Source organism: Oryctolagus cuniculus, chromosome 1 (assembly GCF_964237555.1).
Source record: "Oryctolagus cuniculus chromosome 1, mOryCun1.1, whole genome shotgun sequence".
NCBI classification, from domain to species: Eukaryota; Metazoa; Chordata; class Mammalia; order Lagomorpha; family Leporidae; genus Oryctolagus; species Oryctolagus cuniculus.
In genome coordinates, this window is record NC_091432.1 from 8425452 (window position 1) to 8447009 (window position 21558).

A 21558-nucleotide genomic window follows, 5' to 3' on the forward strand; every position below is an offset into this window, starting at 1 on the left:
GTTAATTTTGGCTTTGACTGTCTGTGCTTCTGGGGTGTTTTCCAAGAAGTCATTGCCGGTACCTATATCTTGCAGGGTTTTTCCAATGCTCTCTAATAATTTGATGGTGTCAGGTCATAGATTTAAGTCTTTAATCCATGTTGAGTGAATTTTTGTGTAAGGTGAAAGGTAGGGGTCTTGCTTCATGATTCTGCATGTGGAAATCCAATTTTCCCAGCATATTTATTTTTTTTTTATCTTTTATTTAATGAATATAAATTTCCAAAGTACGACTCATGGGTTACAATGGCTTCCCCCCCCATATCGTCCCTCCCACCAACAACCCTCCCCTTTCCCACTCCCTCTCCCCTTCCATTCACATCAAGATTCATTTTCGATTATCTTAATATACAGAAGATCAGCTTAGTATACCTTAAGTAAGTATTTCAACAGTTTGCTCCCACACAGAAACATAAAGTGAAAAATAATAGATGATTTTTTTAAAATGATGACGAAATCAGATCAGACCTATTGTCATGTTTAATCCCAGTGAGAGTCAAGTTGGGAATTGAAAATTTCTTTCTTTTTTTTTTTTTTTTTTTTTTTTTTTTACAGAAGATCAGTTTAGTGTACATTAAGTAAAGATTTCAGTCCTTTGCACCCCCATAGAAACACAAAGTGAAATATACTGTTTGAGTACTCGTTATAGCATTAAGCCTCAGTGTACAGCACGTTAAGGACCGAGATCCTACATGAGGAGTAAGTGCACAGTGACTCCTGTTGTTGACTTTACCAATTGACACTCCTGTTTATGGCATCAGTAATCTCCCTATGCACCAGTTATGAGTTTCCAAGGCTATGGAAGCCCCTTGAGTTCTCCGACTCTTATCTTGTTTAGACACGGTCATAGTCAAAGTGGAGGTTCTCTCCTCCCTTCAGAGAAAGGCACCTCCCTCTTTGAAGACCTGTTCTTTCCACTGGGATCTCACTCACAGAGATCTTTTTGCCAGAGTGTCTTGGCTTTCCATGCCTGAAATACTCTCATGGGCTTTTCAGCCAGATCTGAGTGCCTTTAGGGCTGATTCTGAGGCCAGAGTGCTATTTAGGACATCCACCATTCTATGAGTCTGCTGAGTATCTCACTTCCCATGTTGGATCACTCTCCCCTTTATTTATTCTATCGGTTGGTGTTAGCAGATACTAGACTTGTTTATGTGCTCCCTTTGACTCTTAGTCCTTTCATTATGATCAATTGTGAACTGAAATTGATCACTTGGAGTAGTGAGATGGCATTGGCACATGCCACCTTGATGGGATTGAATTGGAATCCCCTGGTATGTTTCCAACTCTACCAATTGGGGCAAGTCAGCCCGAGCATGTCCCAAATTATACATCTCTTCCCTCTCTTATTCCCACTCTTATGTTTAACAGGGATCACATTTCGGTTAATTTTCAACACTTAAGAATAACTGTGTGATAATTACAGAATTAAACCAGTCATATTAAGTAGAACAGACAAAAAAAAAAATACTATGAGGGATAATGTATTAAGTTGTCCATTAGCAGTCAGAGCTATGCTGATCAAGTCACCATTTCTCATAGTGTCCATTTCACTTCAGGAGGTTTCCTTTTTGGTGTTGAGTCAGTTGTCACCGATCAGGGAGAACATATGGTATTTGTCCCTTTGGGACTGGCTTACTTCACTCAGCATGATGTGTTCCAGATTCCTCCATTTTGTTGCAAATGACTGGATTTCGTTGTTTCTTACTGCGGTATAGTACTCTAAAGAATACATATCCCATAATTTCTTTATCCAGTCTACCGTTGATGGGCATTTAGGTTGGTTCCAGGTCTTGGCTATTGTGAATTGTGCTGCAATAAACATTAGGGTGCAGACCGCTTTTTTGTTTATCAATTTAAACTCCTTTGGGTAAATTCCAAGGAGTGGGATGGCTGGGTCGAATGGTAGGGTTATATTCAGGTTTCTGAGGAATCTCCAGACTGATTTCCATAGTGGCTTGACCAGTTTGCATTCCCACCAACAGTGGGTTAGTGTCCCTTTTTCCCCACATCCTCGCCAGCATCTGTTGTTGGTAGATTTCTGTATGTGAGCCATTCTAACCGGGGTGAGGTGAAACCTCATTGTGGTTTTGATTTGCATTTCCCTGATTGCTAGTGACCTTGAACATTTTTTCATGTGCCTGTTGGCCATTTGGATTTCCTCTTTTGAAAAATGTCTATTGAAGTCCTTGGCCCATCTCTTAAGTGGGTTGTTGGTTTTGTTTTTGTGGAGTTTCTTGATCTCTTTGTAGATTCTGGTTATTAACCCTTTATCAGTTGCATAGTTTGCAAATATTTTTTCCCATTCTGTCGGTTGTCTCTTCACTCTCCTGACTGTTTCTTTTGCAGTACAGAAACTTCTCAATTTGATGCAATCCCAATAGTTGATTTTGGCTTTGACTGTCTGTGCCTCCCGGGTCTTTTCCAGAAATTCTTTGCCTGTGCCAATATCTTGAAGGGTTTCTCCAATGTTCTCTAATAACTTAATGGTGTCAGGACGAAGATTTAGGTCTTTAATCCATGTTGAGTGGATTTTTGTGTAAGGTGTAAGGTAGGGGTCTTGCTTCATGATTCTGCACGTGGAAATCCAGTTTTCCCAGCACCATTTATTGAATAGACTGTCCTTGCTCCAGGAATTAGTTTTAGATCCTTGATCAAATATAAGTTGGCTGTAGATGTTTGGGTTGATTTCTGGTGTTTCAATTCTGTTCCATTGGTCTATCCATCTGTTTCTGTACCAGTACCATGCTGTTTTGATTACAACTGCCCTGTAGTATGTCCTGAAGTCTGGTATTGTGATGCCTCCGGCTTTGTTTTTGTTGTACAAGATTGCTTTAGCTATTCGAGGTCTCTTGTGCCTCCATATGAATTTCAGCATCATTTTTTCTAGATCTGCGAAGAATGTCTTTGGTATCTTGATTGGGATTGCATTGAATCTATAAATTGCTTTTGGGAGAATGGACATTTTGATGATGTTGATTCTTCCAATCCATGAGCATGGAAGATTTTTCCATTTTTTGGTATCCTCTTCTATTTCTTTCTTTAAGGTTTTGTAATTTTCATCGTAGAGATCTTTAACGTCCTTGGTTAAGTTTATTCCAAGGTATTTGATTGTTTTTGTAGCTATTGTGAATGGGATTGACCTTAGCAGCTCTTTCTCAGTCATGGCATTGCTTGTGTATACAAAGGCTGTTGATTTTTGTGCATTGATTTTATACCCTGCTACTTTGCCAAAATCTTCTATGAGTTCCAATAGTTTCTTAGTAGAGTTCTTTGGGTCCCCTAAATAAAGAATCGTGTCATCTGCAAAGAGGGATAGTTTGAGGTCTTCCTTCCCAATTTGGATCCCTTTAATTTCTTTTTCTTGCCTAATAGCTCTGGCTAGAACCTCCAGAACTATATTGAATAGCAGTGGTGAGAGTGGGCATCTCTGTCCGGTACCAGATCTCAGTGGGAATGCTTCCAACTTTTCCCCATTCAATAGGATGTTGGCCATGGGTTTTTCATAGATTGCTTTGATTGTATTGAGGAATGTTCCTTCCAAACCCAGTTTGCATAGAGTTTTCATCGTGAAAGGGTGTTGTATTTTATCAAATGCTTTCTCAGCATCTATTGAGATAATCATATGGTTTTTCTTCTGCAGTCTGTTAATATGGTGTATCACATTGATTGTCTTGCGCACATTAAACCATCCCGGCATACCAGGGATAAATCCCACTTGGTCTGGGTGGATGATCTTTCTGATGTGTTGTTGCATTCTATTGGCCAGAATTTTATTGAGGATTTTTGCATCTATGTTCATCAGGGATATTGGTCTGTAATTCTCTTTCAGTGCTGCATCTTTTTCCGGCTTAGGAATTAAGGTGATGCTGGCTTCATAGAAAGAATTTGGGAGGTTCCCTCTTTTTCGATTGTTCTGAATAGTTTGAGAAGAATTGGAGTCAGTTCTTCTTTAAATGTCTGGTAGAATTCGGCAGTGAATCCATCTGGTCCTGGGCTTTTCTTTGTTGGGAGGGCCTTTATTACTGTTTCAATGTCTGTCTCAGTTATGGGTCTGTTTAGGTTTTCTATGTCTTCCTGGTTCAATTTAGGTAGGTTGCATGTGTCGAGGAATCTATTCATTTCTGATAGGTTTCCCTGTTTGCTGGCATACAAGTCCTTGTAGTAATTTCTGATGATTCTTTTTATTTCTGTGGTGTCTGTTGTTATGTTTCCTTTTTCATCTCTGATTTTATTGATTTGGGTCTTTTCTCTTCTTTTTTTAGTTAGTTGGGCCAATGGGGTGTCAATTTTGTTGATTTTTTCAAAAAACCAGCTCCTCGTTTGGCTGATTTTTTGTAGTGTTTTTTTGGATTCAATCCTGTTGATTTCTTCTCTGATTTTAATTATTTCTCTTCTCCTACTAGATTTGGGTCTGGTTTGCTGTAGGTTTTCTAAATCCTTGAGGTGAATTGAAAGCTCATCTATTTGGTGCCTTTCCAATTTCTTGATGTAGGCACCTATTGATATTAACTTTCCTCTTAACACTTCTTTTGATGCATCCCATAAGTTTTGGTATGTTGTGCTGTTATCCTCATTTACTTCCAGAAAGTTTTTGATTTCTCTTTTAATTTCTTCTATGACCCATTGTTCATTCAGGAGCATGTTGTTCAATCTCCACGTGTTTGTGTATGCTCTGGGGATTCCTGAGTTGCTAATTTCCAACTTCATTCCCTTATGGTCTGAGAAGCTGCATGGTATGATTCTAATTCTTTTGAATTTGCTGAGACTTGCTTTATAGCCTAGTATGTGGTCAATCCTAGAGAAGGTTCCATAGTACTGCTGAGAAGAATGTAAAATCTTTAGCTGTAGGATTGAAAGTTCTATATGTATCTGTTAGATCCATTTGGGCTATAGTGTCGTTTAAATCTACTGTCTCCTTGTTGATCTTCTGTCCTGTTGATCTGTCTATTTCTGAGAGTGGAGTATTGAAGTCCCCCAGTACTATTGTATTGGGATCTAAGTCTCCCTTTAAGTCCATTAACAAATCTTTTAGATAAACCGGTGCCCTGTAATTAGGTGCATATACATTGATAATTGTTATGTCTTCCTGTTGAATTGATCCTTAATCATTATATAGTGTCCCTCTTTGTCTCTCTTAACAGTTTTTGTGGTAAAGTTATGTTGAGGCAAGATGGCAGAATAGGAAGGGAGCACACTGATAGTTTGGGGAGAGACAGTTTAATAAAAGTGGAGATACTGCAGGTTCAAGGTAGAGTAGGGGAAGAAACAGCAGAAGAAACTCTTCCGGAACGAGTGATTCACAGTGGACCTGCGTGGAGAGCATGGGAGCCCACAGTTCGGGACACCAGCGGCAGACTCAACACACGTCAGCACTGGAACGCGAGGTGAGCCGAACCTCAATAGCCCGAGACACCGGCAGGCAAGCAGAAAGAGGAGACTAGAGGGAATGACCCCTGGTGGGGAGAAGTTCACCAGGCTAACTAGAAGAGAGAGAGAGAGAAAAAAAGAGTGACTGATAAGGACACGGGTTTCTCTCTCTCCGCTCACCTCTCAAAGGTGAGCAAGACAAAGAGCAGGCACCATCTTGGACATACGTCATAAGCAGAGTGACCTCAGGTCTGCACCGGCCCTGAGCCTAGCAGAAAAACCTGACTCTGGGCAGGGCGAATTAACAGGAAATGAGGACCTAGTAAATTTGTGGTGCTACTGAACTAAGACTGTGAAAAAAGAGACGGTGGGTGAGAGAACTCACGGAATTCACGTGAGTACTCTCCAGAGACGCTACAATTCCGTAACTTTGGCAACCCAGTGGGAGACTGAAGGAGAATTTGAGCCCACTCAGGGCAGAACAGATTCCCTGTGTGGTCCTTGGGAAAGAGCTTCCGATCTCTGGCTCCTGTGGGTATATCATTTGCCTGTTAACTACCTCCAACTTCGTTCAGCTGTGTGGAATTACTTCCCGTTTGAATCAAAAAAAAGAAAAAGAGAGAGAGAGAGAGATAGAGAGAGAGAGATCTACCACGCCTAAACTGGGAGTGTCACCTTTGGCACACCAAACAGAGCTCTCAGGCCACACCCATCTCAAGCCTCTAAGGCTCCATCAAAAACAGACAGTCGACTTAATCTAGAGTCATAGCATAACAAGAAAAAGCACCACAGTGAAGAAACCAAATATCTCCAATATGCCAAATAACAAACGCAAAAACCGAGGTAATAAAAACAAGGAAGTCACCATGACGCCCCCAAATGAAAAAGACACCCCAATTCAAGATTATGAGGATGATGACATAGAAGAAATGCAAGAAGCAGATCTCAAAAAATTGATAAGAACATTAAGAAGTTCTCAAAAACAAATTCTTGAACTACAGAAATCCTTAATGGACAAGATAGAAAACCTCTCTCATGAAAATGAAATATTAAGGAGGAATCAAAATGAAATGAAACAACTAGTACAACAGGAAACTGTGATAGTGACGAGAAATCATAATGAAGTCAAGAATTCAATAGATCAAATGAAAAACACAATAGAGAGCCTTACAAACAGAATGGGTGAAGCAGAAGAGAGAATATTGGACTTAGAAGACAGAGAACAGGAAAGGATACAGTCAGACCAAGGAAAAGAAGAGGAAATTAGAAATCTAAAACACATTGTAAGGAATCTTCAGGATACTATTAAAAAACCCAACATTCGGGTTCTAGGAGTTCCTGAAGGCATGGAGAGAGAGAAAGGATTAGAAGGCCTTTTTAGTGAGATATTAGCAGAAAATTTCCCAGGTTTGGAGAAGGACAGAGAAATCCTAGTACAGGAAGCTCACAGAACCCCTAATAAACACGACCAAAAGAGATCCTCACCACGACACGTTGTAATTAAACTCTCCACAGTGAAACATAAAGAAAACATCCTAAAATGTGCAAGAGAGAAACGTCAGATTACTCTCAGAGGATCTCCAATCAGACTCACAGCTGACTTATCAGAAACCCTACAAGCTAGGAGGGAATGGCGAGATATAGCCCAGGTACTAAGAGAGAAAAACTGCCAGCCCAGAATATTATATCCTGCAAAGCTATCATTTGTGAATTAAGGTGAAATAAAGACTTTTCATAGCAAACAGAAATTGAAAGAATTTGTTGCCACTCGTCCAGCCCTGCAAAAGATGCTTAAAGATGTGTTGCACACAGAAACACAGAAACACGGTCATCAATATGAAAGAAGGCAAAGGAAGGAAACCTCACATCAAAAGATCACAGGGAATTCAAAGCATATATTAGAACTTATCTTTGGCAAATGGCAGGGCAAAGTTACCACTTATCAATAGTCACATTGAACGTTAATGGCCTGAACTGTCCAGTTAAAAGACACAGATTGGCTGATTGGGTTAAGGAACAAAACCCATCTATTTGCTGCTTACAAGAAACACATCTTTCCAACAAAGATCCATACAGACTGAAAGTGAAAGGCTGGAAAAAGATATACCATGCCTGTTGAAATCTTTACTTAATGTATGCTAAACTGATCTTCTGTATATAAAGAGAATCGAAAATGAATCCTCATGTGAATGGAAGGGGAGAGGGAGTGGGAAAGGGGAGGGTTGCGGGTGGGAGGGACGTTATGGGGGGGAAGCCATTGTAATCCATAAGCCGTACTTTGGAAAGTTATATTCATTAAATAAAAGTTAAAATATATATATATAATTAAAAAAGATATAAAAAAAGAAAAAAAGGATATACCATGCCAACAGAATTTAAAAAGAGCCAGCGTAGCCATCTTAATATCGGACAAACTAAATTTCTTAATATTCATAAAGTTCTATTTATTAAAATTTTCTTTTACAGCTAGTGTTTCTGGTATCCTGTTTAAGACATTTTTGCTACTCCAAGTTTATACAGAAATTCTCTTGTCAAAAATGTTTGCCTTTCACAATTATATCTTTGCTTCATCTCAAATTAATTTCTGTGTAGAATGTGAGATAAGGATAGAGGTTGATTTTTTCCTGATGAACTGAAATTGACTTCTTACTAAATGAAAAAACCATCCCTTCTCTAGTGAATTTCTTTTGCATTTTCATAAATTAGACTATATATATATATGTAATTTTTGACTCAAAATTCTGTTAGATTACTATTTCTGCCTCAAATGTTTATAAAACCCAAGAATGAATCAATATTGCTCTAACAATTTTCTTTGGATAGATATTAGTTACATATTGATTTTCCATAATAGAAATGACTACTGAGAATTTCTTTGTCCTTGTATTTTCAAGTTATTTTTCAAATTGTTTTCTCAAGAAAATAACCCACTTCATCTAAGCTGTCTAATGTGGAGCCATAACATTATGCACAATACTTTCTTTGTATCACTTAAATGACTGTAACATATAAAGAACTTTCCTTTATTCATCCTGATATGAATAATTAGAGTATTATTTTTGTGGGGAAAATATTCTTGCTAAGAGTTTATGAAGTTTAGGCCAGTGCCGCGGCTCAATAGGCTAATCCTCCACATTGCGGCACTGGCACACCAGGTTCTAGTCCCGGTCGGGGTACCGGATTCTGTCCCAGTTGCCCCTCTTCCAGGCCAGCTCTCTGCTGTGGCCAGGGAGTGCGGTGGAGGATGGCCCAAGTGCTTGGGCCCTGCACACGCATGGAAGACCAGGAGAAGCACCTGGCTCCTGGCTTTGGATCAGTGCAATACGCTGGCCACAGCACCCCGGCCGCGGCGGCCACTGGAGGGTGAACCAACGGCAAAGGAAGGCCTTTCTCTCTGTATCTCTCTCTCTCTCACTTTCCACTCTGCCTGTCAAAAAACAAAAAATAAAAAATAAAAAAGAGTTTATGAAGTTTAAAGATTTTCCAAAGATATAAATTCATATATGTTATTGTTTGCTACTTCATTGTTTTCTGAATTTATCTTAAGTGTTTTATTACTTCTAAGTGTGTGAATGTATGTGTTTGTGTGTGTCTTCCTGGAAGGGAAACTTGGTTCATTTCTTTGCAAGCTTTCATCTTTTCTGATAAAAGAATGTAAAATCAGTAAGTCCCCTGTAAACATTACCAAAGCTGTAATCCAAGTGTTTTCAGGAGCTGTATATTTTCATTCTAAATCAGTTCAAATTAATGTCTGGTTGCTATTTGGATCCTCTTTGACTAATAGGTTTTATATAAATGTGATTTGTTTCCAAACATCTATAGGCAATCTGGTTGTTCATTTGTTTAGATTTCTATTCCTTTACCCTTGGCTCTGGTGTATTGAATAATAATTTAATAACCCAAAATATATTTTGTTTTAGTAAATACAAATATTTTAAAATATATTTCCCACAGTTACTTTGTAATGATCTATATATATCAAATCATTCTAGTGGACCAAGATGTTCTATAATACACTTCTCTATTTCATTATATTTTTTTAACTTTTATATTTTTTTGACTTTTATTTAATGAATATAACTTTCCAAAGTACAGAATGTTGATTACAATGGATCCCCCCATAACGTCCCTCCAACCCGCAACCCTCCCCTTATCCACTCCCTCTCCCCTTCCATTCATATCAAGATTCATTTTCGATTCTCTTTATATACAGAAGATCAGTTTAGCATACATTAAGTAAAGATTTCAACAGTTTGCTCCCACACAGAAACATAAAGTGAAAAATACTGTTTGAGTACTAGTTATAGCATTAGATCTCAATGTACAGCACACTAAGGACAAAGATCCTACATGAGGAGTAAGTGCACAGTCACTCCTGTTGTTGACTTAACAAATTGATACTCTTGTTTATGGCATCAGTAATCACCCTAGGCTCTTGTCATGAGTTGCCAAGGCTATGGAAGCCCCCTGAGTTCACTCACTCTGATAATTTTTAGACAATGCCATGGTCAAAGTGGAAGTTCTCTCCTCCCTTCAGAGAAACGTACCTCCTTCTTTGATGACCCATTCTTTCCACTGGGATCTCACTCATGGAGATCTTTCATTTAGGTTTTTTTTTCCAGAGTGTCTTGGCTTTCCATGCCTGAAATACTCTCATGGGCATTTCAGCCGGATCCGCATGCCTTAAGGGCTGATTATGAGGCCAGAGTGCTGTTAGGACATTTGCCATTCTATGGGTCTGCTGTGTATCTCACTTCCCATGTTGCATCATTCTCTCCCTTTTTGATTCTATCAGCTAGTATTTGCAGACACTATTCTTGTTTCTGTGATCCCTTTGGTTCTGAGTCCTATCATTATGATCAATTGTGAACAGAAATTGATCACTGGGACTAGTGAGATGGCATTGGTACATGCCACCTCGATGGGATTGAATTGGAATCCCCTGGTATGTTTCTAACTCTACCCTTTGAGGTAAGTCAGCTTGAGCATGTCCCGAATTGCACATCTCTTCCCTCTCTTATTCCCATTCTTATATTTAACAGTGATCACTTTTCAGTTAAGTTTCAGCACTTAAGAAGAATTGTGTATTGATTACAGTATTCAACCAAAAGTATTAAGTAAAACAAACAAAAAAATACTAAGACGGATAACATATTAAGCTGCTCATCAACAGTCAGGGTGAGGGCTCATCAAGTCACCATTTCTCATAGTGTTCATTTCACTCTAACAGGTTTCCTTTTTGGTGCTCAGTTAGTTGTCACCTATCAAGGAGAACAAGTGGTATTTGTCCCTTTGGGACTGGCTTACTTCACTCAACATAATGTTTTCCAAATTCCTAACAGGGATCACATTTCAGTTAAAATTTAAACAGCTAAGAATAATTGTGTGTTAATTACAAAGTGCAACCAATGGTACTAGAACAAAAAAAATACTAAAATGGATAAAGTATTACATTGTACATCAACCATCAGGACAAGAGCTGATCAAGTCACTGTTTCTCACTGTGTCCATTTCACTTCAACAAGTTTCCCCTTTGGTGCTCAGTTAGTAGTCGCCGATCAGGGAGAACATATGATATTTGTCCCTTTGGGACTGGCTTAATTCACTCAGCATGATGTTTTCCAAATTCCTCCATCTTGTTGCAAATGACCGGGTTCCACTGCAGCCTCACACACAAGGATTAATGTGAAGGTTTCCACACGGAGGAGCAGAGAAGAGAATCTCACAAGATGCTGCAAAGATAAATAAATGAACACTCCCTGATTTCCAACATTTAACCCTATTTTTGTTCAGTTCTTTATAATGTCAAATGGAGTGATGAACTCAGATTGCATATTTTTCTATACGATAGTTTCAATACCTTCTGCTGGAGTTTGGGTACCTTAGGTACCTCTCTCCTGTGCCCTCGGCACAACCTGCAACAAACAGCTTATTTTGAAGTCATGTTTCACCATAATTTTATACGTAAATCATTGTCTTAAGGAGAAATATGCTATGACGCAGTACAAAATTTTTTCTGTTACATTGACTTCAGCTACTTGGACAATATTTTCTTCAAGTATAGGACTTGTCTTCAAAATTGTAAATTATATTCCTTAAGCTCTAAGCCTTATTAAATTGGTCTTTATTCCTTTATTTACTTCAGGCTGGGAACCACTGTACCCTTTTACGGCTTGATACTCAACCTACAGGAACTGGGGAGCAGTACCTTCATGTTCCAGATCCTCTTTGGAGCTGTCACATTCATATCCAGATGTATTATCCTTTTGATAACTAAATACATGGATCGTCGGATCAGTCAGTCGTTGTTTTCCTTCCTGGCAGGACTTTGCATTCTGGTCAACACCTTTTTGTTCAAAGGTGAGAGAGGCAGGAGTTTGGGGGAAGGAATTGGCTTCCCTCAGTCCTCAGGAATTATGTGGGTTTATATGTGGCCAAAATAAAACCGTTGGCATTGAGAGATGCAGGCTTGCTTGAAGTTAACAAGACAGCTTGAAACTGCTCCTGATAAAAAATCATTGGCATGTCTTAGGCTCCAGCCAAGCCAGTGTCAGCAAGGGGTGGCTCAGATACACAGGTGTCTTCATGACATGCAGGATGAACCTGGACACCAGTATTGACTACACAGAGCCGCTTCTCTACCAGTTACAGCACAGACTGTTGGCTAATCATGCTGTAATATACAAGGAAGGGGTCGGTCTTGCTGTTGTATCCCCAAACACGCACACAGTGCTCTCATCACTTCTGTCTGGGACTCTTCCAGTGTTAAGGCTTTCCTGCTTGGCATCTCACTCACTCTTTCATAGTCATTTTTTTTAAGTTGCCATTTGAGTCACCATAAATGCAAAAGAATTTTAGGAGAAATTCTTTGACTACAGTGAAATAAAAATCCCTGCCTTCAATCAGAGAACTGTATGGCAGGAAGAACAAGAGAGTCTCATCTGGTTTCATCAATTGAACTGTTTTGTGTTCTGCGGCCCAGACTGATAGGCTTCAATCCACCTCATGCAAGTTGGCTGAATAATAGAAGAGCCTTCTCCATTGTTTAAGGTCTGATTTGATTATTTTCATTGAATTTTGTAAGTTCCTTTTTGAAATTTTAGTGTTAATGTTTCCCAACATCACATTGCCTATTTAAAAAATAGGAGACCTGGCCGGCGTCGAAGCTCAATAGGCTAATCCTCCACCTGCAGCACTGGCACAACGGATTCTAGTCCCAGTCAGGGCACCGGATTCTGTCCCGGTTGCTCCTCTTCCAGGCCAGCTCTCTGCTGTGGCCCAGGAGTGCAGTGGAAGATGGCCCAAGTGCTTGGGCCCTGCACCCGCATGAGAGACCAGGAGAAGCACCTGGCTCCTGGCTTCAGATCAGCGCAGTGTGGCGGCCACAGTGTGCCAACTGCAGTGGCCATTGGGGGGTAAACCAACGGAAAAGGAAGACCTTTCTCTCTGTCTCTCTCTCGCACTGTCCACTCTGTCTGTCAAAAAAAAAAATAGGAGACCTAATTCTCTCATGAACTATTATTCTAGATCCACTGTCTCTTCAAAAAATCCACTCTAAATAAACACAATCTATTTGTTACTATTTGATAGAATACATGTCTATATCAAAAAAGGTTTCCCACACTGTTCATTCCAGTTATTACCTTTCCAGTTATATACAGTTTATATATCAAATATCCATTTTATAGATATAATAGATATAATAATAAGTGACCTGTAATAATGGTATATACATTTATTATCTGAACATACATCTATTTCTTACAGAAAGTGCACAGTAATTAAGAAATAAAATTACTTCATCGTGCAGGAAGACATAAAGCAACTAACTGAAATCGTTTCACTCATTGTTTAAGCTACGACATTCTGCAGTCCACAGTCATCCATGTATCAACCATTACATAACTTCTGGGATGTGCAGTCTGTATATGTTAGGTCATACCTGAAACCACCACCCCCCCCCACCAACCCTCCAGCAGAATCATTCCATGTCTATCGGGAGGTTGACAGATTTCTTTGTCCTATATTTTCTGACTCTCCTTGGTCCTCCTCTCTCCAGAAATGCAGACTCTACGTGTGATTTTAGCAACTTTGGGAATTGGTGCTGTTTCTGCTTCCACTACTACTTTTGCAGTCCAATATGCAGAACTCATCCCTACTATATGCAGGTATAAGAAGTACTAGAAGGTCATATGTCTGCTTTCCAAATGAGACTTTTCTAGAATAATAGATATTTACTGTAAAAATAAAAATGAAAGGTTTAGATGTCAGAGGATTAAAAATGGTGATACAAGTGAATGCAACAACTAATAACCAATAATTATTAAAACTAAGTTCGTACCAGATGATGTGCCATGTCCAACAATGCATCATTGCACTAACCTTGTAAACCACTCTACAGAATTGGTGCTACATTGACGTCTACCTCAATAATGATAAAATAGAGTTTTCAAGCAATCGCCAAAATCAAAAATCAAACAGGGAGAAAGAGAAACAAATATCACTAATAAGGGCTTGCTGGGTGTATAATAATTGTTTCAGTTTCCCCCAAAAAAATCAAGATGATAAATAAGAATTTGCATGATATATCTCTACAAAATTTTCTCTGTATTGTTATTTACACACAAAGGTCAACAGTTGCAGGAATCAATAATGTGTTCTCAAGAACTGGAGCAGTACTAGCACCCCTCCTGATGATCTTAGTGGTGTATTCGCCCCACCTGCCCTGGATCATGTATGGAGTCTTCCCCATCCTTTCTGGCCTGATTGTGTTTGGCCTTCCGGAAACCAGGAATCAGCCTCTTCCTAACACCATTCAGGATGTGGAAAAGGAGTGAGTAAATCCTGTAGCTGTCACCAGAGTGGGGAGCAGCTGTGTCAATAGCACTGCCATGGGGAAAGGAATGACCCTTTACGGTTTTGTCCAAGTGAGCTCAGACCAGGGTTGTTTGTCTCCATGTCCTTGAATTCACTGGCAGCTTTGCCCCATCCACAGAGGTGTCAGATTCTTTGTGAGGTTGTGAGGTTCTCTAGGTCACAGAGACCATTCTAGACAAGTAGGGTTAGTGGTGAAATAGCCAAAAGTAGCCTCATTATGAATGGTTCATTCTCTCTACCCTTACAAGGATGACACACTCCTAAGGTTTTCTCATAAACTTACTAAAACTGAAATGCTTCACTCTCATCATGCTGCTTTTATCATCCATCAACCCAATGATGCTTGATAAAAATGGGAAAGAAACTCAGTTCTCCTAATGGATATAAACCTGTTCAGTGATTTAGTAAGAATTATGGGACTGGAGTATGGACAAGCTTCTTTGCAGAATGCCACTATGTCTACAGGAAGTTGGTCTGTTGGGATATTTGTGAGATATGTGCAGTTATTCTGTATTTCTTTGTTTCTTGACTTTGTTTTTGTTGGATTTCTTTTTCCAGCACAAAAGATTCGAGGAGAGTAAAGGATGATGATACTTTCCTGAAAACCACACAATTTTAAGACATTCCCAAGAATCGACCCAAAGAAGAGCTAAATAAGGAGGAAAAAATAAAGCTTGATCCTATATATCTATAAACCAGTGAAAATATAATGTTCAAATGAATGCCTTTTACATTCATAGAACAAAATATATCAATTTTCCCAAAATAATTATTAGTTCTTAATTCCACAAAGCAGCTGTTTATATGGGGGACTAGTTGAAAGCTAGCTCCGAATTCATCTGCAAATTATTAACAGCCAAGGTGTCTTAGAAAAAGCAGCATTCTTTATGTGTTCTAACCATTGCACTCATGGGTATTACCAAAGGAAATGAAATCACTATGTCAAAGAGATATCTACACTTGCATGTTAATTACAACACTATTCCTAATTACCAAAATGTGGAAGCAATGTAAATGTCCAATAGATGAATAGATACAGAATAGTTTGTATAGATACTGAATATTATTCAGTTGTTTAAAATATATTATCCTATCATTTGCAACAAAAAGGATGGATCAGGTGGACGTTATGAGAACTGAAAATTGACAAGCATGGAAAGACAAATGCTGCATATCTCACTCATACATAGAGTCTAAGATAAATCGATCTCACAGAAATAGAGCATAGATGATGGTTACCTGAGGCTAGGCGGTTGGATGAGGGATGCAGGTGGGGAAATGCTGGTCAAAGGATATAAAATTACAGTTATATAGAAAGAATAAGCTCAAGAGACCTGCTGTATAGCCCTGTGACAAAAGTAGACAACAATATGTTGTATTCTTTTAAAATGCTTAGAGTGGGTGGTATTATAACTACAAAAAATGATATTTTATGATGTAATTATATGTTAAGTAGCCAAATGTAACCATTCTGTTATGCAAATAGGCATCGAAAACTCGTGTTCTGTATAATAAGTACAATTACTTTTATCTACAAATTCAAAAATAAGTAAATGAATTTGAAAAAGGGAAAAGCACAATAAGGGTGACTAAAGTGATCATATATGATAAATCATATGATGAATTTTTGAAATTACAGACATCAGAATTTGAAATTTCAGAAGTGACCAGCAGTCATGGTAATTCCAGAGAAGATGCAAACATGTACAATCTATGAAATTTTGGCACCAAAAAATCACATCTAAGTTAAAAGATTATGTAATAAATAGTAGTAATTTCCATTTTGGAAATAAACAAATTCACAAACATGATGGCAATGGTTTACTTTTGGTGGTGATAGGTTTTTTTCCCTTGCATTCCTTCAGCTCCATATTTTAAGCAAATGTGAAATATTTGAATTATTATAAGTATTATCAAATATTAAAGCACAACTTGTATGGTAAAAGACTTCAAAATATATGTGTTTGCATGTACTTAATATACATATCATTATAAATAAAGCTACAGTTATGTACAAATCATAAACATTAAGGATAGTTTTCAAGAGTAACACAACATGGGTAATAAATATGTGAAAAATGTAAAAATTGAATTGTGTTAAAAGAAAAATACACTACAATGAAATACCAACTTTCATTTCCAAAAGCAGCAAATATTTTAAAGGAGCCAGTCATACTTGAGATGGGTGAGGTATACTGAAACTGACATTCAAGCAATACTGAGGGAGCTACTAAATAAACCATATTTTGAAGCTGCTAAAAAAATACTTTAACTTAACAAAAGTTTCAATACAATGTTTAAATATTGTAGTTATTGTGAATGGCACTGATCTTATAAGCTCTTTCTCAGCCATGGCATTGTTGGTGTATACAAAGGCTATTGATTTCTGTGTGTTGTTTTTATGTTCTGCAACTTTACTAAAGTCTTCAGTAGTCTGGTAGTTCTAACAGTCTCTTTGTGGAGTCTTTTGGTTGCTCTGTAGGATTGTGTCATCTGCAAACAAGGATAATTGGACTTCCTACTTCCCAAGTTTTATCCCTTTGATTTCTTTGTCTTGCCTAATGGCTATGCCTAAAACTTCCAGAAGTATATTGAATAGCAATAGTGCACATTCTTGTCTGGTTCCAGATCTTAGTGGAAATGCTTTCAAACTTGTAAGATCAATACCATTCATAGTAGCTACAAAAAAAATTTCACCAAGAATGTGAAAGATCTCTACAATGAAAATTTCAAAACATTAAAGAAATTTAAGAAGATACAAAGAAATTTTAAAATCTTACACATCCATGGCTTATAATTAATATCATCAAAATGACCATTCTACCAAAAACAATTTATAGATTCAATGTTATCCCAATTAAAATATCAAGGACATTCTTCTCAGATCTAGAAAAAATGATACTAAAACTCATAGGGAAATAAAAGAGGCTATGAAAAGCTGAAGCTGTCTTAAGCCACAAAACAAAGCCTGAGAATTCACAATACCAGATTCTAAGACTTACTACAGGGCAGTTGTAATCAAACAGCTGGGTACCGGCACAAAAATAGACATGTGGACCAATGGAACAGAATGGAAACCTCAGAAATTAACCCACACATCCACAGCCAATTAATCTTTGACAAAGTTAAAACCAATTCCTGGAGAAAGGACAGTTTCTTCAACAAATGGTGCTGGGAAAAGTAGATCTTGTCATGCAGAAGTATGAAAGAAGACCCCTACCTTACAACTTATCCACAAATCAACTCAAAGTGGATCAAAATCTAAATCTATGACCTCATACCATGAAATTACTAGAGTAAAACATCAGAGAAACATTGGCAAAGGCAAAGACTTCTTGGAAAAGACACCTGAAATACGGGCAATAAAGACAAAAATAGACAAACGGGATCACACAAAACTAAGAAGCTTTGGCACTGCAAAGGAAACACTTAGGCAAGTGAAGAGACATCGATAGAATTTAATACTGAAATACTGAAGGCTTTCTCCCAAAGTCCTTGAATAAATAACAGATTTCTACTCTCACCATTTATGTATTTTGAATGATTTCTTCTCAATGCAATAGGTTAATGGGAAAAAGGGAGCACTTAGATTGAAAAGGAAATTTTATTGGTGGAAGATGTGAACTAGCATAGTAGATTGGAAAGTTCATTAAAGCTTGCTGAATGTAGTAGGACAGTATTTTAGTATTAACCATGAGGTTTTTGGAAGGTTTTCTTTATTTTTCCTCTATCAGTTTATAAAATTCCCTTTTATTCCTATAATGCTTAAAGTTTTCATCAAGAACAGATGTTGCAATTTTCTAAAACTATTGGACTGATCACTTTTTCTTTTGAACCTCATAAAATGGAAAATTTAGTGTTTAATTTTTTTCTTTTTCTTGTTTTTTTTTACTTTTTTAAGCTATATAAGTTTCATGTATTTCATATATGCAGATATAGAAGAAACATAGTGATACTTCCCAGCAACCTCCCTCACACCCATGTTCCAGCCCTTCTCCTCCTCCCTTTCCCATTCCCACTCTTAATTTCTACCAAAATCTATTTTCAGTTTACTTAATGATCATAGAGTTAACCCTACACTAAGTAAAAGAGTTAAGCAAATAGTATGAGGGAAAAAAGTGGTTCCTCAACAGAAGATACAGGGCTATAAACAATCATTAAATCTCAAAATGTCCATTTCACTCCTATAGATTACCTTTTAGGCACTCTGTAAGTTATCTCAGATCAGGGAAAACATGTATCTGTCTTTTTTTTTGCAAAAGATGGAATTTCATTTTTTACTGCTGAATAGTGCTCCATAGTGTATATATATTCCATTATATACCATGATTTCTTTTTTTTCTTTCTTTTTTTTTTTTTTTTGACAGGCAGAGTGGACAGTGAGAGAGAGTAAGAGAAAAAGGTCTTCCTTTTTGCCGTTGGTTCACCCTCCAATGGCCGCCACTGCGCTGATCCAAAGCCCGGAGCCAGGTGCTTCTCCTGGTCTCCCATGTGGGTGCAGGGCCCAAGGACTTGGGCCATCCTCCACTGCACTCCCAGGCCACAGCAGAGAGCTGGCCTGAAAGAGTGGTGACCGAGAACCATGATTTCTTTATCCAGTCAACAATTTATGTACATCTGGCTTGATTCCATATCTTAGCTATTGTGAATTGTGGTGCAATGAACATGGAAGTACAAATAACTCCTTCGGATGCTAATTTCTTTCGGTTTGGATAAATTCCCAGGAGTGGGATGGCTGGATCACATGGTAGGTCCATGTTCAGATTTCTGGGATATCGCCATACTGTCTTCCACAGTTGCTGCACAAGTTTACATTCCCACCAACAGTAGACTAAGGTACCTTTTTCTCCACATATTCACCAGCATTTGTTGTTTGTTGATTTCTGTATGAGAGCTGTTCTTACTGGCGTTAAGTAAAACCTCATTGTAGTTTTTTGTTTATTTAGTAAATATAAATTTCCAAAGTACAGTTTATGGATTACAATGGCTTCCCTCCCATAATTTCCCTCCCACTCACACCCCTCCAATCTCCCGCTCCCTCTCCCATTCCATTCACATCAAGATTCATTTTCAATTCTCTTTATATACAGAAGATCAATTCAGTATATATTGAGTAAAGATTTCATCAGTTTGCACCCACACAGAAACACAAAGTGTAAAATACTGTTTCAGTACTAGTTATAGCATTCCTTCACGTTGGACAACACATTACGGATTGTGGTTTTGATATGCATTCCCTTGATGGAAATGATCCTGAGTGATCCTGAGCATTTTTTCAAGCGTCTGTTGGCCATTTCAATTTCCTGTCTTGAAAAATGCCTGTACAAGTCCTTTGTCTATCTCTTAATTGTTTCTTTTGTTGTTGTTAAATTTCTTGAGCTCTTTAGAGATCCTAGATCTCAACTCTTTATCAGTTGCATAGTTTGTAAATATTTTCTCCCATTCTGTTGGTTTACTCTTCCTTTTGCTGCGTGATTTGAGTATTTCTTTTGTAGTACAGAAGCTTCTCAGCTTGATGTAATCCCCTTTGTCTATTTTTGTTTTGATTGCCTGTGCTTCTGGGGTCTTTTCCAAGAATTCTTTGCCTATTTCAATGTCTGGCAGAGCTTCCACAATGTTCTCCTCTAGTAATTTGATGGTATCAAGCTGTAGATGTACATCCTTGGTCCATTTTGAGTTGATTTTGTATAAATTGTAAGTTTAACGTATTGATCTTGTTTCATGCTTCTGCATGCAGAGATCCAATTTTCCAGCACAATTTGTAGAAGAAACTGTCTTTGTCCCAGGGATTGATCTTAGCTCCTTTGCCAAAGATTGGCTTGTTGTAGATTCTTGGAAATATTTCTGGGCTTTCCATTCTGTTCGATTGGTCTACATGTCTATTCTTATGCCAGTACCCAGTTAATGTGCTTATAACTGCCCTGCAGTATGTCTTCAAATCTGGAATGGTGATGCCCCTGGCTTTCTTTTTGTTGTATAGGATTGTGTTAGCTATTTGGGGTCTCACGTTTCCATACAAATTTCAGCATCATTTTCTCTAGATTTGAGAAGAATGCCATTGGTATCTGCATTGGGTTTCCATAGGACTTGTAAATTGAGTTCTGTAGTATGGACATTTTCATGATATTATTTTCTTTTTGTATTTATTTTGTTTAATGAGTACAACTTCAGCATTATAGAAGATGATGGAATAGGGAGGGATATCATTGGGAAAATGGCAGGGCAGAGTCACTACTTATAATAGTCACATTGAACATTAATAGCCTCAATTTTCCAGTTAAAAGACACAGACTGGCTGAATGGATTAAGGAACAAAACCCATCTATTTGCTGCTGACAAGAAATACATCTTTCCGGGTCGGCGCCGTGGCTCTCTAGGCTAATCCTCCACCTAGTGGGGCCTGCACACCGGGTTCTAGTCCCGGTCGGGGCGCCGGATTCTGTCCCAGTTGCCCCTCTTCCAGGCCAGCTCTCTGCTGTGGCCAGGGAGTGCAGTGGAGGATGGCCCAAGTGCTTGGGCCCTGCACCCCATGGGAGACCAGGATAAGTACCTGGCTCCTGCCATCGGATCAGTGTGGTGCGCTGGCTGTAGCACGCCAGCCCCAGCAGCCATTGGAGGGTGAACCAATGGCAAAGGAAGACGTTTCTCTCTGTCTCTCTCTCTCACTGTCCACTCTGCCTGTCAAAAAAATAAATTAAAAAAAGAAAAAAAAGAAAAAGAAACACATCTTTCCAACAAAGATACATGCGGACTAAAAGTCAAAGTTTGGAAAAAGATATTCCATGACAACAGAAATGAAAAAAGAGCAGGTGTGGCCATCTTAATATCAGACAAAATAAACTTTAACACAAAAACTGTTAAGAGAGACAAAGAGGGGCACTATATGATTAAGGGATCAATTCAACAGGAAGATGTAACTATTATAAACGTAGATGCACCTAATTACAGGGCACTGGGTTATTTAAAAGATATGCTAAGGAACTAAAAGGGAGACTTAGACTCCAATACAATAGTATTAGAGAACATCAATACTCTACTGTCAGCAATAGACAGATCAACCAGACAGAAAATCAACAAGGAAACAGCAGATTTAATTGACTCTATAGACCAAATGGATCTAACAGATATCTACAGAAATTTTTGTCCTACACTTAAAGAATACACATTTTTCTCAGCAGTACATAAACCCTACTCCAGGACTGACCACATGCTAGACCATAAAACAAGTCTCAGAAAATTCAAAAAAAATCAAAATCATATCATGCATCTTCT

General features: G+C 38.2%; 1 protein-coding gene across 1 annotated transcript in view; it reads left to right on the plus strand.

Annotated features, from left to right (window-relative positions):
- LOC100345797 (steroid transmembrane transporter SLC22A24-like) overlaps window positions 1-16564 on the plus strand; it is a 50697-nt gene extending 34133 nt beyond the window's left edge. Inside the window, exons 7-10 of the mRNA XM_008274353.4 lie at window positions 11555-11769; window positions 13469-13577; window positions 14039-14242; window positions 14845-16564. Of these exons, the coding sequence (XP_008272575.4) occupies window positions 11555-11769; window positions 13469-13577; window positions 14039-14242; window positions 14845-14905 (589 nt within the window). The 3' untranslated portion in view covers window positions 14906-16564. The remainder of the gene's footprint in view (window positions 1-11554; window positions 11770-13468; window positions 13578-14038; window positions 14243-14844) is intronic.
- The last annotated feature ends 4994 nt before the right edge of the window (window positions 16565-21558 follow it).